General features: G+C 40.6%; 1 protein-coding gene across 2 annotated transcripts; it reads left to right on the forward strand.

Annotated features, from left to right (window-relative positions):
* The first annotated feature begins 892 nt into the window (after positions 1 to 892).
* On the forward strand, positions 893 to 18,997 carry nyap2b (neuronal tyrosine-phosphorylated phosphoinositide-3-kinase adaptor 2b). 2 transcript variants are annotated; one of them, XM_041993725.1, is made up of 7 exons: positions 893 to 1,840; positions 4,177 to 4,378; positions 8,250 to 8,566; positions 11,066 to 12,142; positions 14,682 to 15,950; positions 16,076 to 16,179; positions 16,610 to 18,997. In XM_041993725.1, exons 2-7 carry the CDS (start codon positions 4,200 to 4,202, stop codon positions 16,895 to 16,897), a joined length of 3,234 nt encoding a protein of 1,077 aa, XP_041849659.1. In that variant the 5' UTR covers positions 893 to 1,840; positions 4,177 to 4,199; the 3' UTR covers positions 16,898 to 18,997. The 2 variants fall into 2 exon arrangements, with proteins under 2 accessions (XP_041849659.1, XP_041849660.1); XM_041993726.1 differs by having other exon boundaries at positions 11,069 to 12,142.
* The last annotated feature ends 92 nt before the right edge of the window (positions 18,998 to 19,089 follow it).

Here is a 19,089-nt window from a genome sequence, read left to right on the forward strand (position 1 = left end):
GGTGGGTGTAAAGAGCGGGAGTTAAGAGAAATGGAGGGAAGGGTTGATGAAAACAACAGATCTCTGCTCCCTAATCCTTTTGTGTCCACGGTTTTAATCCATCCAACCCAGTCCCTCCACCCACCCACAACATTCACCTTCCCTCTGCCCCTGTTTCTGCACCATATACCAGGCGCTCACAACACATAAACAAGCGATAGCACTCTGAAACCAATACTCATCCCCTAAACAATCAACCAGAAGTGCACCTCGGCTACAGTATAGCCTACTGAAACACAAAACTCAGCTTCAGCTCTGTATTCACTTTAATCCTGGAATTTTGTGGCTTTTGGGAAAAGGGACTGGACTTTGTTGCTTTGTATGTTTATGTAAACACATTTTAATCTTGCAACAGCATGCCAGTTTGTGTATGTGTGTGTGTGTGTGTGTGTGTGTGTGTGTGTGTGTGTGTGTGTGTGTGTGTGTGTGTGTGTGTGTGTGTGTGTGTGTGTGTGTAGTGAAAATTGCAAAGTGCTGTTTTCTTCTTTCGTGTTGATTGTTTCCATGCATTTGCACCTCTTTGTTTTGGCTTCCATACATGTAATGAAAGCACTTGAGAGCAACATGGTGCGTTTACTGCAAGTGTTTATTGTGTCAGAGTCTTGTTTACGAGCTGTAAGAGAGAGGAGAGGAAGGAGGGGGGCATCACGGAGGGGAATCGCAGCGGTTGCCAGGGGAAGAGGAGGTTGTGTCTAATGAGGTCACACCCTGGCAACCCAGTGACTCCTCCTACTCTCCCCCCTCCCCTCCATCTTTCCACTTGGCCCCCTCTGAATATGCCCACCCACTCAACCCCCCTCCTTCACCCTATGACAGAGAGAACTCTCCGTGGTGCTGAAAGAAGAAAAACACATCCAGCTCCTTTTACAATCCAGCTGCAAAGGGACAGCAGACAAGCTGCACACAACAAAATCATAAAATTCTTTCCTGCAAGAGGAGGCTAGGGTATGAGGTCTCATGTAGATGGGTTCAGAAGCGCACAGCAAGAGAAATAGCACTGCAGGAAAAGGAAGGAGGGAGAGGGAGAGAGGTTCATGCTCTACTGGAAGGTGGCTACAGTAGGCAGTGGGCGTGTTCTTCTTGTTGTAATCTATAGTTGGGAAGCCTAGTGTCATCTGCTTAAGCACACACCGACTGTGCAGCTCCGTTTGTGAAGGATAGAGGTAACCAGCAGGCAATGCCATAACTGGAAACTCGCATCACTTTGCTCTGCTTCTACCTCAACCTTGAGGACAGCTTTGTTGAGGACTCCTTCTGTTTTTGTTACATTTTGACACACTAAAGCAAGAGAAGATACGTTCTGGGGAAGAATTCTTTCAAAGTCTTTTTTTTTTTTTGCCTGGTCTGCAGCTCCAAAGGGACTTTAATGTGAAAGCATGTGAGTGTGCATTTGTGTGCTGCATGTAGTCACAAGTGCAATTTGTTTTTTTGTTTTTTATGTACATTGCATTCTGTTTTTATCCTTAGCATGTACAGATGTTTGGAGAACTGAGCCTGACATCTGGTTTGGAATTAGGCAACATCTGGATTGGAGGGGTCCCATTTTTGGCCCAGGGGAGGGAGCTTTGGGCTGGGCACCCAATGGCCCAGCTCCCTTCTAGCAACATCCTCATCCTGGGTCATAGGGACACCTTTTAGTAGATTTATCAATTGGACCATACAATGGATGGAAGTCTATGTGGATTTAAGTGGAATAGTGCATGGGTATTCCAGCATAGGTCAGAGTTCATTACTGCACCGTGGACTCAGGGGAAGACACAAGACACATTGGTCCAGAAACCAGCAAGAACACAGCCCTATTGTAAGTATGCATCAAAACACTTGTTTGTACTTCAAACATACACACACACACACACACACACACACACACAGAGACACATAAATAATTATATCAATAAATTGCTACTCTTGCTACTCACATTATGCATACTGTACTAACGCTGTATGGAAAAACAAGAAAAAGGTAACCTGTACCTGGGTCAACTACAATGCACTAATCCATGTGTTTGTGTGTAAATGCACAAGCATGCATGTGGTCACCAGACTGCTAGCTTTGCAATCTTTTTGACATGTGTCTTTTGAATATCCATGCTGGCCCTCTCCTGTGACATGGTTGCCTGGTAACAGAAATAGTGTGCCATCATCATTTACTTTTAAAGCAAATTGCACTTCTGTCCCAACTGTTGCAGCCTATTTTCTGGGGCAAAAAAAAAAGGGAGTAGGTTGGTTTAAATTGAAATAAAGAAAAATGCATCAAATAGAGAGGTAGAGCAAAAAATAAAAAAAAAGAAATAAAAAAAAAATGGTGAGAAATAGTTGAAAACACTGTCTCCTGAATTTACAGGTTTTACTGAGATGGGTTTATAATGATTTAACATCAAGTTATGAGAGGACAATTCAATGTGACAGAATGGGTTAGTAAAACGCTGGTAAACAAGCTGATTCTAGTGCAGAGTGCTGCTGCAGGCTTACAGGGATTAGGCAGGCAGGCTTTATTCAGCTCACACACTGTTTGAACTATGCTTTCTCATTTCTGCTCTTTTAACTAGTGCCCCTCATTTCTTCCCAGAAACCTAGTTTATTATTTTTTTCTACAGCTTCAGATATTACTCTGTACATGCACTAGAGATAAGATCTTATAATCAGGGAGGGTAAAATAAAAACTCTGTACCTTTGACATCAGGCTTCTGTGCCCTAGTTTGAACTCTGCTCTAAGACAGTGATTCTGCTTTTGACTCTAATTTGTCCTCTCCTCACACCTGCAAAAACCTGTGCTAAAGCATGCTGAGGATGCATCAACCTGTAGATAAACCCCACAGACCTAACCTGCAGGCTTGACTTATTCATAGACGTACACAAGGTATGGGATGCTGAGGATGGCCAGACAATGGCCAGCCTCTGGGTTGGCCTTGCAATCTCCATCTGGCTGCCCTCCAAGACCCCCCTTGCTGCCCTTGCCTTCCTACTCACACAAACATACATACAGTTATCACTAGCCCCCTCCCCCTCCCTACGCACACTCACACTCAGTGCTTCACTCACACGTAAACAAGCATGAGTCTTAGGCTGATCTGAAAACATTGACCTACATAAAAGCGTGCACTGTCTTTTTCTCATCCACTACTAGCCCCTCCGAATTCATATCCTGCTGTTGCACATTGTATATGTTGCAAGCAGTTGCAAGAGTTTATCTGGCAAACACATCCTGCATATGCCTGTACAGTGAATCATTTCAACTGCGCCACTCACTGCTCAGATCATAATCACAGCAAAATCATTGCTCTTTCTTATGAAAATGATGCTGTCTGGATTAGTCTTATTTTCTAAATAAAAGGAAAGAAGAAGAAGATATTTGCTGATCTAAAACACAAGATTTATGTTGTGTGAGCAAAATTATGTATCACAGTCTAGCAAGATTGGTTCATTTCATCTGTGTTGATCTAATTTGTCCCCGGAGTGCTATATTTCCACATCTGAGCTCAAGACATATTACAACTGCAGAAGATGAAAGCCCCTTTTCAGTTTCACACACTTGCTTGGCTGAAACCAGTAATTTCAGTCAGAAAATGTGCAATCACAACTGAGAAAATCAGCACCCACTACTGATCCACACTCAGACAGGGGGTTGTGAGTAATTGTAGTTAGGTGGTGAATTCCTTGGCTTTTAGCCTTTGCTGATTATCATGTGAGGTTTTGCGTATCTGGATGTGTGTGTGTGTGTGTGTGTGTGTGTGTGTGTGTGTGTGTGTGCATAGTAAATAATGGAAAAACATGTGCAATCCTCTAGATAAAATTGTACTCTTCCTTAGACTGGCATGATGCAACTGATGTAAACCTTCCATAGGCTAAGAAATTCATAGCAACATGAAATAGCAATAAAAACAAAAACAGATTAAAATCAATTCAATGTGTTACATTATTGTTAGGGCTTATTTAATTATTCTATCAATAACAGCTGACCCGAATTAGTGAGAGCTGTTAAGAAATAGTTACCATTCAATGATTGATTTGCATGTCAACTATACTAAAATACAAAATGATGCGTTGGTGCTCTGAAGACAGAGGATTATTGTATATCTCTTTTAGGTGTTAACAAACTATCAATCATGTCTAATATTTTTTATATTTCCTCATCAGAATGCAGTGGAAAGACTTGAAGAATGATGGGCTCCAAAGAGGAGGAAACTCTCAGTTTTTTCCAGTATGTTGAGGAAAATGGGCTGAGAGCCTACAACGGACTGCTAGCTCAAAATTTGGACCACGCCAGGAATGAGAGAAATAGGGCATTCCTGCAAGAAAAAAACGACAAAAAAAGAAAACAGGACGAAGCCATAAGGAGGTATGAAGAACACAAGCAAACAAAGTGCTCATAATAAAAGACTCAGACAATTCATGTGCCAAATTTTAAAAGCACAGACCCTTTAAGTTAGTCTGTGCTGGCACACAGCAAAGCAATGGGATTCTGTTCTGTAAATGCAAACATGTCACTGGGTTCACTTAAGGTTATAAGGAATTGGGACAAGTGGCCAGAGGGTCCCTGTGGCGACGGCAGGTTGCTATATTTTGGGGTTTACATGTGTGGACTGCTGCACCCCACGATCTACAGAGGATAATTAATTTCTCATTTAGACTTATTTGGGACTCGTCCTTGTGTGGAGGTCATCACTGTTCCACTTTGTGATGAAGAGCTTTAAGAAGTAAGAAGTTAGAAGGTGGGCTGTGAAAGTGTGTAACATAAAAATGAGATATGAGAATTCTTATGCTGTGGTGATTTCAGAATTGTTTTATTCCTCTGGAAGAAAAATGTACAACTATAGAAAATAAACTCCTTTTAAGAAACTCCAACAACTCAGCTCACTTTAGTTTCAAGGCTGAAATCACCAGAGGAGAGTTATACTGTATGTATAACTTGTTAAGTTAGACTAGTAAGAAAAACACATAGAAGTAGTGCTGCAGAAACACCAAATTTCACACCAAACGTGACTAAATTATGGATGCTTAAAACATGACCGACACGTGTATGCAGCTTGCTTCTGTTGTGGAATAGAATGAGGACTGAGTCATTGTGGATGATTACAGGATAGAAGGAGGATAAGTGTTCAGAATGTGTTGCTTTATTTCCCAAAAGTTCTAGAGCAGAGCTTAATAGTCCTAACCTAGAAACATGACATCATAGGCTTAGCTGCAGTCTAAAATGATGTGAATATTGCTTTTTTGTGTCTGATAAATGATGACTTGTCTAAAAATATTGAATTATCAATAAATATTTGCTGTTATCATTTATTTCAAAAAGATAAAATCAGTCACGTAGCTCCATATAAAGGCTTTTCCCCCACCCATAAAGCAGAAGAAACACTTCCACTTGTTCTCCTCTAGTAATCTAATAATGCTGCAGACTAAAGCAGTTTGCAGCTGAAAGGTTTTTAGGAAATGCTTTCCAGTGGTTCCATGAAATCTGAAAGTGATTTGTTATATGCCAGTTTGTCAGACACAGTATAAAATATTTAAGCAGCTGTTGAAAGTTTTATCTTTTCATCCAATAATTACTCTGATGTGTTTTGGGAGCTTTTTGTGACCAGATGTGGTTCTTCTTAACTGATTTATTCAGGGACTATTTAAGCTTTGTCACATTTTGGTCAAAAGGTCATGCAATTCCTCTTCTATAGTACAATTGCTGTCCTCAATGTGTATTAAAAAGTTCTCATACAGAATTACTTGCCTTGTCAAAGATGATTTAGAAATCAGATTCAGGTTCCAGATGTTTGAGAAACAGTTGTTATGGTCATACAGGGATCTGTCTTTGTCTACATGTTGTTCAGCTAGCAATAAAATCATCCCATTCTTCTTTATGGCAATCCTTTCTAGTAACTTGATGAATGGGACAGAGTGATGCCTGAGGGAAGTGGCATCTTTTGCCTTGCTATCCACCCTCTGTCTTTTAGCTGTAGCCAGAGCTAAAACATTAATACTTTGTCACTTGAGGAAGAGCCTAAAAAGTAGGTGGATTTTTTTATGAGGCTTATAAGTAGGTCAATGAGATGACCCATTTCTACAGTAACTAAATGAGAGTGCGAGAATTCAATGTGCATGCTTGTCCGGGAATGTGCATAAGTACATTCACAGATGCTTGTGTGTATGTACTTATAGAGACTTGAACAACAGGAAAAAGAATATCGTTTCTGAGCAAGGCAAGGCGAGAGCAAATGGCCTGTGTGATTGTGTTAGGGAGAAAGATCTTGTTACAGCAAGTGTGCCTAAGAGTGTAGGGAAAGAGGAAGAAAAACCTGTTAAAGGGAGATTAAGTGTGAGCTCAGTTACAGGAGATGTGTTCTGCCTGGTGACAGCTGGAACAGCCATAGGCCAATCAAATCATCCTGTTTGCTTTGAGTAAGGCGGGTCTTCCTGCTTACTGCTACCGCACTCTGAGTTTCTTTTATTGTATTTTAGCTGAAGAAAAAAGTTATTTACACTGTAATATACAAACACAGATGCAGGAGTGTTCTTCACCACTACCACTCCCCAACCCCACCTTCACACACAGCCACACACACTTTCATTTACATATATTTACATTTACATGCAAATTTCAAACGACTACTTTTGACTCTCCTTTTTGGTTGTGCACACATGCATGAAGTCACAGACAGACAGATATCTTTGTTCAAACTTTTCTTCTTTCCTCAGACTAGTGTTTTGTTTGTTTTTGTGTTGATGTTTTATTTTTTATTTTTTCCTGTCACATGGTCTCACAGTGAGAGAACCAGACCTGCCCAACAACAAGTCAACTCCAACTGGTCCAAGTGCACCTGTGGTCTGTCCTCTATCCAATCACTGGGCAAATATCCTATAAATAACTCAGTCACCAGTACTCCAGTCACACCCAGCCACCCACACACTTATATGGGAGTGCATGCCACAACAGATGTATGCCCAAAACATATGCCAGGGAGAAGTTATTAATTTGTGCTGCTGACACCTGTTGCTACATCAAGCAGATGAAATTATTCAACTGGTTTTCAGACTGAATTTAATCCAGATTTGAATGATGATCTTTGTATTTGAAAACTCAACAAGGTTTCTTTTTTTTAATTTCCTCAACCCTTAGTTTTTTCTGTTTTTCCTGCCTGGAGTCATTGATACTGTAGTTTGTCTGGTTGCTCCTGGAAGCCTTATCTTGAATCTCCAGCAAAGTCTTTAAACCAAACTAAGTATGGCTTTTATACTCGCATATCCAAGTGTTATGGTGTGCACATGTACTTTATTATTGTTGTAGAGTAGCAGCCGGTTTTGTGTCTGGTTTCCATGGGTACCTTGTTGCTAGGCAAAGTTAAGCCCCTGACCAATGAACCCAACCTACCAAGCACCTTCTGTTCAGCAGCTGGCCAGGAGGGAGTCAGAGTCAGCAAAGTCACAGACTGAGTAGTCACACAAACACACATAGAAATATCTATCCTCACAGTGTGAAAACACACATAGAAATTCTTTCTATTTCATACCATTTGTTTTAACATTTACATATTTTAAAGATCAAGGTTAATTTTGTCTGGTTAAAAAATAAAAAAGAATAAATAAACTGCAGATATACACTTCAAAATGATCACATCACATTTTCCCCAAAACAGTCTTACCTTAAGCTCATTCATTCTTTTAATTCACACACAGAAATAAATACAAATTTGTTTAACCCCATTGTCACACATCACTCAGATATCATTAATGATACATTGATTGATTGATTGATTGATTGATTGATTGATTGATTGATTGATTGATTGATTGATTGATTGATTGATTCATTCATTCATTCATAGGGATTGACTGTAGACATACAGAAGGACGTACGTAGTGTGTGATGAGCATTAGCCACATCCATGGTTCAACTCAAACCAATACTTTGCCCTGAAACAGTCCCTGTTGTCAGAGGCAGTTATGTGTGTGTTATTGTTAACTCAGCTCTCTCATTATTTGAGCCACTTGCAAAGGATGAAATAAGCTAACGTACACATGCAAAAGCAGAAACAGCTCACTGGGAATGCTGTAGCAACTTTGCTCAGTGCTGTTGTCAGCCCCTCTTTGTTTGCCATACAATGTAAACTAAAATTATGTTTCAGTACATTTCCTGTGTTTTCAGTCTTGCACCAGCTGTGATGATTCTACCCCATGTATTTACAAAGATATTTCTATTCCCCTCCTCTCTTCTGCTGTTTCAGAACTGGTGAGGACATAGCGACAGAAGGCAAGCACTTGCGTATGGGCTCGATAACCATGCCAGACCCCCAAGAACGCATGCCCATGCCCCACCTGCATGCCATCGCCTGCGGGCAGGGCTTCTCTGTACGCTCCCAGTCCCTCCACTCTGTCGGCGGTGGGAGCAGCGGGGGAGGAGGAGAGGAGGAAGTGGGAAGTCCAACTTCTAGGAAGCAGCCCCCACCTAAACCCAGGAGGGATCCGGCCACCAAGCTGAGCATGTCGTCTGAGGCGGTGGACCACAGTCCCATATCCACCTGCCGCGGGGAGAGATGTGATGGTGAGTGGTGGTGGCACTTCACACCCTACTGCTGCAGCTATATTTAGCTGATCTCTGCAGTGCCCTCCTCAGCATTGTTTTTCCCACAGTGGCATGACATCTAGCTATCCACAGAAAGCTTCACACTTGCTAACATAGCTCCAAATGAATACAAAAACATGTCAAATTGCTAGAGGTAATACGAGAACCGGATTCTGTTAAAACAATGTTAGAAATATAAGGAAGAGTTAAAAAAAAAACAACAACAAAAAGAAAATGATGTTGTTTTATGTTTTTCCCTAAACCTGTCACGATCTATTTAAATTACTAATCTGTTTGTTGTATGTATGTTTTTAAGCATCAGTTTTCAAATACCACCTTTTTTTGTAAACAATATACTTCATCAAAGCTACATTTCAATGTCAGGGCAGATTTTCTAACGAAAATCTATGCACGTTCAATGCATGCAGAAAAACCAAATCATCTCGAATGTGGTCAAATTAGCTGTATTCTGGCTTATATAAGCATCAGGTTCTAAACAACTATATAAAAAAATGACAGATTAAAAAAAAATAAAAATTGTTTTGCAATCTGACATCTGCAAAGTGATTTATAATGTGATATTTATAGGACGCAAATAACCTTTGAAGCAGGTGGCTGTGAGAGCAAAACATATTTAAAGGTTGCAAGAAGCTCTGACTTCATTGCAATTTGTATGCTTCGCTACCAACATGATGTTTAGGGAGTCGCCCTGCCTGTCTCAGATTGGTGGGGATCTCTGTGTGCACACAGATCTTCCTGGGCACCACGGCAACCATCCCACAGAAACAAGACCCCCTCCAACCCAGCCAATCAGAGCATCACTAAGCAGCTCAGACCAATGGTGCTCCAGAAATGCCGAAGTCTGACGTTTAAGGGCCAATCAGAGCGAGAGTGTGGGGGTGTCCCTGACTGAGGGGAGGGTTGCGTGCTCTGTAGCTGGCATTTTAGTGGGAGAGGGAGGAGCTTGTCAGAGTAGAATTCATTCAGGAGGAGCGATTGACCTAGATTCGTGTTCCCCAGGAGGAGAGAATGGGGGAGGGTGTTGCGGGTAAACACATCCGAAAGGGAGGGGGTGGGGGAAAAGATGAAGCAATGGAGAGGGGAGAAGTGAAAAAACAGGGAGCAAGGGATGTTTGAAAGGGTGGATTCATCATCAGCAGTGATACAGATCTCAGCATCCACCAAGAAAATCTCATATAGTAATGTATCTTGGAGTAGTAAAAAAGATTTATGAGCATTGTGTTCTTTGTGTGCAGATTATTGCATGCACATTTAGACAAAGAAAGAGAGGGAGAGATATTTCATGAATAAGAGAATCATTGGCTTAATTAATCACATACTCTGCATTTGTGCAGAATCAAATCTTCTTTTAGCACCTTATTTGTAAGTGATAATTAGGAGAAAACATCTAAACAAAAGCAAAAAAAAAATAAAAATCTGAATTTCAAATTAATATAATCCACGTTACCATTAAGACTGGTATGAAAATTCTTTTGGTTTTTGACCTTGAATGAAGGATATCTACAAGAATAAAAGGGATTTTCTTTAACACTCTACAAATCTTTAATGTGACAAAAATCAAAAAGATGAAAAAAACTACACAGATTTATGTGTTGTGAGAGTATGTGCTATAAAATGTGTACATGTCTGTCCTAATTTCTATCCATGAATGTGTAGGCATGTGCAATGCGTGTGTGCATGTACCGTAATGATGGTGGTGAGTCATACAGTTCCGGGAAGTATGCGTGTGTCTTGGCCATCTGGTATCTGAATTATTAAAAGTGTAAAATCTGCAGTTTGGAAATTTCAGACGTGGTCTAGATCTTAACTTCACTTATCTCTCACTGCTTATCAGAAAGAAAGGCACCCCTGTTCAAACATCTCAGTGTCTGACCTAGAAATAAACTGCAAGCAGGGCTGTAGTGTAGAGCAGTGGTTACTGTTAGTAAACTGGCATTGGGAATGCTCTGTATTGTACAGTACCATCAAGGCAATGCGAACGCTGTACCAAAGCCTCACTGCACCACATCTAAAGCAATTCACACTGCAATGCCACGTCACCACTATCAAAAGGAAGCTCCACACTGTGTGTGACCCAGATACTTTACTCACATACTGCTTTTCTGCTATATGCGTGACCTAGAAACATGCATATCCCTCAACTATTCCTAAATAAGAGAAGCAAAGTATTACTCTCAGCAGCATGTGGACCCATAACTGACCCCAGAACCAAAATTGTCATTGTTTTAATACTAATAATTCATGTGATTCATGAAAATTCAAAAAGACAGATATTTATGCATTTCGAGATGTTGCCTTGCAGGGAGGGATAACATTATGTTCCTATGATGTGCACCATTGTGAATTAGACATCACACGGGTGTGTCATTGAACATAAAAGTAAAAATATGAATAAGCTAAAAAGATTTTAATTTTAATTAGAATTTGTGTTAAAGCTTTTTCCTCTCTGTTCTTTAGCAGCTCAAGGATGCAGTGAGGACTGCAGGAGAGTGCCACCCCCAAAACCCAAGAGGAACCCCAACACACAACTGAGTGTTTCCTTTGATGAGTCCTACATTAAGAGCCACGGAGGCAGCGGGATCTGCCCATCCAGACCACTCCATCACACCACATCCCCCTGTGAACGCAATCCTTCATCTCCACAGAGTGATGAGAGCCCCACAGATGACTGTGAAGATGAACCTGTCTACATAGAAATGGGTGGGATTGATGTTGGACCACGAGAACCTTTGAAAAGTGAGGATGAAGAGCCAGGGGAGTCTGTGTATGAGGAGATGAAGTATCCAGTTCTGGATGATATGGAGTACCGCACTGATCCAGTAGGATGTCGTTCTGCGTGCCCGACCCCAGCACCCTATGACCCAGAGCCTCTGAGTCGCTGCTCCACACCTCGAAATATTCCACTCTGTGACATTCCTGCCCCCTTTCCCAATCTACTCTCCCACCGGCCTCCGCTGTTGGTGTTCCCACCTGCACCAGCTCAGTGTTCACCCAATTCAGATGAGTCCCCCCTCACCCCTTTAGATGTAACCAAATTGCCCATGCTGGAAAACCAGTCCTACAGCAAATCTCCCACCTCTTCCACTGAGCCGTCCTCCTCTGCACACATCCGTAGAGAGCTCACCGCTACCCCAACACTTACTGTCTCTGGCCGCTCCTCTGCCCCTCCACTACCCTGTACTCTCTACAAATCTTCCTCATCATCTTCATATCAGCGTAGTCACTCTGCTTGCCCATCTCCTGTCAGCATGGGCCGCTGTCTCACCCCTCTTAGCCTCATGCGTACACCCCCCTTTGATGCTCCAATGCCATTCCCTGGTGGGTTGCCAAGAAGCGCTTCTGCCACCCCTCATGGAAAAGGCTCACCACCTCAAGATGGCGTAGGACGACTCCATGGCTCTATGCAGAATGTGTCATCAGGGCGATCACGGACACCCACCAGCCCACTGGATGAACTGACCAACCTGTTCACCACAGGCAGGAACATGCTGAAGAAAAACGCCAGCGGCAGAAAGTCAAAAGAGCCAGGAGAAAGTGAGTCATGTCCAAATTTCTCTTAACATTAAGGGATGTAGTGAAACTAAAATAAATAATTATCTGTAGCGTTATTTGCTTATAACCACATCTCCAATGACACCTTTGCTTTCTTAATTTAATCAGATAAAAAAAAAAAGTTAGCCTGCAACACAAGTAATGCGCTACAAGTTCTGCCAAGTCTGAGAATAAACAAGTCTTCCAGTGACTATGAACTATGGATGGTGTCAGTGGCCAAACAATTTAACTCCTGTTAGCTTAGAAACAAATTCAAATAAACAGTCTTTAGTTCTATCATCAGCTATAATTCATTCCTAGTTTGGATTAAATAGTTCAACCCTGCCAAATTAGGAAGCTGTACATAGAATGCATCACTTTTACGATACCATGTTTGCTGCTGTTTCTGCTAAATTCCATTCATTTAATCTGGGCCTACCAAACCAACTCTGATACAGATCGTATGATTTAATCTGAAGAGATTAGAGACTAAAGCGGACAGCGGGTCTCTCAAACCTACTCATGGCATTAGGCCATCATGCAAGATTACTTTTAAATATGTAAACATCATATTTAAATACAGATATTCATGCCACATTAAGACTCTGCCAAAATCAGTGCAGCAATGTAGGAAAACAAAATCTGCTCAAAGGGCACAAAATGCTTAGAATTGATTTCCCAAAATGTATAAAAACTGTAAGTCTGGTGCCAGTTGTTTAAGTTGTCCTATTAATATTTTTTTGTTTGAAAGCTACCTATTTCACATGTATTAGTAAAAGCCATGATTATAAACATGGATCCAAGCAAAATAAGCAAAAAGGGTGTTTTGTTTTTTTTTTTTATTTATTTTTTATTTATTTTATAAATGCACAAACAACAGTGAAGTTTATAGTCAAGCATGCCATTTACTGTTCAAAAGGGGTCACTAATAAATTAGTAAAGAGAATCTAATGTTTTATAGTGGGGATTGACCTACAGATAAACTCTCAGGTTGACATAAAACTGAACTGCATCCCTCTTCAGATCTCTGTTTTCTATTTCAAGAGAAGTTTGACAGTTGAACTAAAATCTTCAATTATATGTTCCAAAACTGAGATTTATCAAGGGATACCTTTAGAAAAACATAAATAACGATGGAAGTGCACAAAATCCACACATCCGTCCTCAACACAGTGCTCTTAGCAACTATAACATAGCAACAGCGGAAGGAGGAAAAATCCCTGTTTCTTATTTGCAGATTTTCTCCCTGTGGGTAATGCAGCCAATCAGAGCTCAGGGCACACCGGTTTACAATGGAGCAATGAGCGCCTGACAGGGATAGCAGTGCCTCTGAACTAAAAACTCTCTGTTTTGTCCAATCAGCACATACTTTATTCCTATTAAGCCAATCAGGCAGCTGGCAAAGCTATGATGATGGGGAGAGTGAAAGCTGAGAATATATATATATATATATATATATATATATATATATATATTGCATTATTGTGCGTTATTTTTCTTTTAAAAGTAGATTGTTGGTCAAATGTATTCAGGTGCAAGGAATTTCTTATGATGTCTTAGTTAGTTATGCAGACCCATTAGCTTTGTAAACAGTTTGCATATATCACCAGGACATTAAGAATGGTTTGCTAAATTATGTAATTACCATAACACCTGTGTACAAGCACTGCATGGAGGCTAAGAAGCACAAACAGGTTGTTTGTATGTTTTCTTTTTTTTTTTTTTTGACTACATGGTGTTATGAGCATGGAGGTTTATCATGGAACTGGGGCTATTTTTCTCTTCAATTTTGAGGCAGTAGAGGCAGCAAAAGCTAGCCTGACCCACTTACCATTTGGTTAATCACCTCACTCAGTGTCATACACACACACATACATGCATCTGCACACATCAAAATGGTTTCTATGAGACATGAGGGTATGACCGGGGACGCTTGTAAATGTTACTGCAGTTTAAAGCTCATATAGAAAACCATACGGAGATGCAAACGTTATGGAAATAATTCATGCAGATGCTTTATTCAAACACTCATGATCTTGAATCAGTAACATACATCAGGTGCACTATTAGCATTTCCTACACGTATGGGTTGGATTATTTAATGGATTATTTAATGGATTATATAAATTGCTGGTATGCTGTGTACTTACCAAATTGTCATACATTTGATTATTATTGGTAAACAAATTTAGATTTAATATATGTCCATTTAAAAGAACATATAAATGTGTGTATATTATTATGTGCCACAATATACCAAATCCTAATGCCTGTTGGCCCATATTGTCATTCAACTTGCGCCAGGGGTTTACCCACTGCTTTTTCAACAAGTAGTGAGTGACACCTTCAGGAATTTTGGTGGCATTGCAGCACCAAGAAGAAATAACTATATATACCAAAGTTTGTAATTAACTCAACAAAATTAAAATGAAAGTATTTAATTAATCAATTAAGAACCTTACTTTGAAGATTAAGATGATGAACAGAATACATTTTAATACCATTATTATGTTTGAACTGTGATTATGTATGCTTTCTGCAGCTGAGTCCAAAGGCAAGTCTCACAGTGAGTCCAAGCGAGAGGGTAAAGAACGCCACAGTCACAGCAAGGAATCCAAGCGGGAATCCAAGGAGCGCCACAGCAAGGAGTCTTCTCATCGAAGAGAAAGAGACAAAGACAGAGACAAAGACAGGGGCAGCAGTAATGCAGAACCTATGCCCCACAGACTTAACAGCAAAGACCGCACATGTAGCAGTGTTGAAACACAGCCTGTTCGCCGGGACAGCAAGGACCAGGTCTGCAGCGGTGCAGAGCCCATTCCTGTAAGACGGGACTCCAAAGACAGGGGCTGCAGCTCTGTAGAACCTATACCTTTGATAAGAAGAGATTCCAAGGACCGAGGGATTAGCAATGGGGAAATAATGCCAAGGAGAGACAGCAAAGATCGGAGTGGGGTACATGGAATAGACACTTCACTAAGGCAGGACAGCAAAGATAGAGACAGACTTTTAGATCAGCCACCTGAGCTGTTACCTCGACAAGACAGCAAGGAAAGGACCAGAAATGGTTTAGATTATAGACAGGAAAGCAGAGAGAAACTGCTAGATCAGCCACCTGAGCTCTTACCCCGGCAGGATAGCAAAGAGCGAGCCAGGAATGGTGTGGACTCAAAGTCTGAAAGCAGAGACAGGCCACCTGAGCTTCTACCCCGACAAGAGAGCAAAGACAGAGCTAGAAATGGACCAGATTATAGGCATGATGGCAAAGAGCATCGCCCTGATTTGTTACCATGTCAGGATAGTAAAGAGAGAGACAGAAGTGACACTGAACACAGACATGAAGGAAGAATAGACCAGCCCCCTGAGATCTTGCCCCGACAAGAAACATCCAGGAGCAACAAGGAAAGGGTTGAATTTAAGTATGAGGGGAGAGACCGAAGCTGCCACAATGGAGGCGATCATCCTCCTCCCCTTTTACCCAGGCAGGATAGTAAAGATCTAAGCAGAACTGGGCTTGAAGTGAGACGGGACAGCAAAGACAGAAGCCTTAATGGGTCAGAGCAGCATCATCATGATGGCAAATGCACCAAGAGTCCTTCTGCAATGGATTATCGATGTGATAATAAAGAACGCGGATACCGGTCAGATGGTACACCACGGCGAGATAACAGAGGAAATTACAATATGGACCAGACAAAAGCACAAGAGAGGAACGGCAGCATCATGTCAGGGCACCATTCATCAACAACCACACCTACTCACCATGGAAGATCATCAGGTAGCCCACCAATGACCATAGGAACAGGAAATGGTAGGGATCTAGACCTCAACTTTAACATAGATACTGACAATAAGTGCACAATATGGAGTGCAGTAAATTTCTTTCAGCTGCACAAAAATACATCTAGCTATTTTTATATTTTCTTTCCTTTGCAGATTTGAAGACATCATCCAAGTACAGCCGCTCACCTTCTATGCCTACCAATCCTTCCCCAATGGGAACACCACAGAGGAGAGCTGCAGAGACACATCACAGTCAGGTATGCAGCTCTAGTTGTGTATTTTATTGTTTCTGTAAGAATTATTTCATCTTGTGACTGGAGCTGAGATTTTTATACTTTTTCATCACTGTCTCACTCTGTTACACTCTTTAATAATCTCTAATATAGCTTATGAAATTAGTTTAATCCTAGTTATAACTGTTTTTCATATTTGACACATTTTATAGTTTGTTTACAGAGAATCAAATAAAATTAAACTACATCAATACAGTCCCAAATCACGTTTGATTATTATTTGCTTTGTGCTTATTTATACATATTTTTTCTTTCATAAGTCATACATTTATAACTATGAATTTGTAGCATTTGTGGAATAACAAATGTCTTCTCCCAAGTTATTTGGGGGATTAAAGGGTCATAATTCTGAGTTTAATCTGTTTTCATTTCATATTTTATCGTTGTCCCTCAGATGCCTCAAATGCCATGGATATGTGGAGACACCACAATGCTTGAGCAGATAGAGAGGAAACGCACCCTGTGCATGGAAATCCGCTCCAGGCAACATCCACACCTGCAGAGATCTCTGGAAAGGCCTCCACCTCCTGACAGGAACGAAGACAGACACCAGGAGCGAAGTCAGTGTAAGCAGGAGAGTCCATCCGTCCTCCCAGGCTGGGGAAGGAGCAGCGGGACCAAGAAGATCCGTCCTCCCCCTTACCCCACACAGACAACTGTGTTCTGGGACACAGCCATCTGACATTACAAAAAAAAAAGAAAAAGTAAACCTCCACACCACACAACCCCTAGTTACCCACTCCATTTCCCTCTCCCTGCAGGGTTGTACTGATTCTCTCTCTGAAACATCAGGGGGGATTCAAAGCAACCACAAAGAGAACCAGAGGGAAGACACTCGCTGATGTCAAAGGACCATGGTGGTTACCACAGCAATATTTCTGCTTGTTCAGGTTGTCATGTTTTCTTATCATCACTGGTGATATTTGATATTTTTCTATTTCATGTGACTGGACTCTTGTATTATAATTAGTAGAGTAGATATTTGATGATGAATAAATATTTTCTAAATGAGACAATGGGGATACAGAAGCATCTTAAATTATGTATAGTAGATGTAGAGGCAATCTAATATTTGTTTTAATGTTATTTTTATTTAGGTTATTTTACATCTGAAAGCATAATCTATCAATTATTGTACTGAAGTAGCATAATTTTCTTATGCCCAACAGCTTTTTTTGTGCTCAAAAGCACTAAAATGAATGGACTGCTCAATTCTATCTATATATACTTTACATTTTTACTGTTGTATTGTAAGTGGAGGAGTATACGTCAACGTGCTTTAGATTCCAGGGCTCTCCATACCTGGTCCAGTATGTTGTAGAATGTACAACAATTGGTCCTAAAACAGAAACAGGAAACTTTGTGTGCTTCAGTTTGTATGTTGTGGTAAGAAACTGAGTAGTCACTAAGTCAAAGCCTTTCAAAGCAGTTGAATTGTTTAATAGGGAACAAGTCCTTTAAAACGACAGGGACCGTTTTATAGAAACGGCTGGCATTTTGTAGAGGACAAAGTTTGAAATGTTTTTGTTCCATTCTAAGATACGCTATGATGGTGGATTGGTGAGGTAGTAGGTTAGAACCTACATTATCAACAGCTTAAGTTCAAAGACCAGCCAAAGCATGTAAAATTGAGATATGGGTGTGGTTGCACTTTTGATGGTTGGCTTTTTAAAATGGGGTCAGTGGCAATAGCTGGTGAGTACCAGCACCCTTACATTGCCATGCACGACACGAGCACCATGACAGTGTAAATACTTGATGCCAACAACCAGCCTGTACAATCAACACCTGTGCTTTTAGATGAGTTCTTAATTTCACTGCAGATTATAATAATAGCCATATGCACTTGCTTAAGAAATAAGTTTCAAGATTATGCTTATATATTTTTTGAAAATGTTAAGAGTCATGAGTTGTGCCATGTACATTTTAATTAATGGCTGGAAGATAAAGCCTCAGGAGACGGGCTGTGTATGACATGCAGTCATCTATATCTGGTTGTCTTTGATAACTTTCCCAATTTAATTGGCTGGCAACCATTTTAGAGATCAAATCATTCAAGGACCTATGGCATGGCAGCAGTTTTACCAAGGGAGTTGCACAAGGGTTTTTTTTTTTTTTTTTTTTGTTTTGTTTTTAAAAAAGAAAAAATGCACTACCCATCATCCTCCATCCCACTGAATCAGGCTGGCTTTATACATGTCCTCCTTCCCTTGCTCTTTCCCTCTATCTCAAACCCTTTCTTACTTGATCTCAATTGGTTTTCTTTTGCACATTAAAATGCAAAGTTGCCATTGCCAAAGTAATATGGGTTTGAGAAACGAGTTAGCCCTGAGAGTGCAAGTGCAGTACCCCTTCTCTGCTGAGGATCAGTGATACAGACATCCCTCCTTTATCGTAACCGTATGTGAGAGAGGGAGAGAGCTGTGTTGTGTTTGTGAGTGTGTGCCAAGTTACACTGTATGCAGGTTGCAAGTTACAAATGATTGTTTTAAGACATTCACTTTGCCCTATCATGACATTGGTGGGTGGAGTCTGGAAATGTAATAATGATGATGTACAATCTTTTTGTGTGTATAAACGTGCACTGTGAAAAGGTAGAGAGAGCACCGCACCGTCAGTCCTCTGTCTAATTGCACTGAGTGTTCTCTTGTTTTGCATTATAAAAAAAAGAAAAAGGAAAAAAAAAACATGTTTGAGGAAAAAAGTACTGTATTCTGATTGTCACTTGGGTTCTGTTAAGAGAAATAAATAAATATGAAATTGAAAACTGCTATGAAAAAAACTGTATCCTGTTGAATTTATTCATTCTTGCCTATGATGGGACTTTTTTTATGCAGCTTGTGTTTTCCTAGCCACTGGACTATGAATGACTCT

Source organism: Melanotaenia boesemani, chromosome 8 (genome assembly GCF_017639745.1).
Source record: "Melanotaenia boesemani isolate fMelBoe1 chromosome 8, fMelBoe1.pri, whole genome shotgun sequence".
Classification (NCBI taxonomy): Eukaryota; Metazoa; Chordata; class Actinopteri; order Atheriniformes; family Melanotaeniidae; genus Melanotaenia; species Melanotaenia boesemani.

What these genes read in the sequence shown, in the direction of transcription:
- nyap2b (XM_041993725.1), top strand. Translation starts at nt 4,200, where the DNA reads ATGATGGGCTCCAAAGAGGAGGAAACTCTCAGTTTTTTCCAGTATGTT. An exon ending in GACCATAGGAACAGGAAATG is followed by an intron (nt 15,951 to 16,075) that starts GTAGGGATCTAG and finishes TTTCCTTTGCAG; the next exon opens with ATTTGAAGACATCATCCAAG. An exon ending in CAGAGACACATCACAGTCAG is followed by an intron (nt 16,180 to 16,609) that starts GTATGCAGCTCT and finishes GTTGTCCCTCAG; the next exon opens with ATGCCTCAAATGCCATGGAT.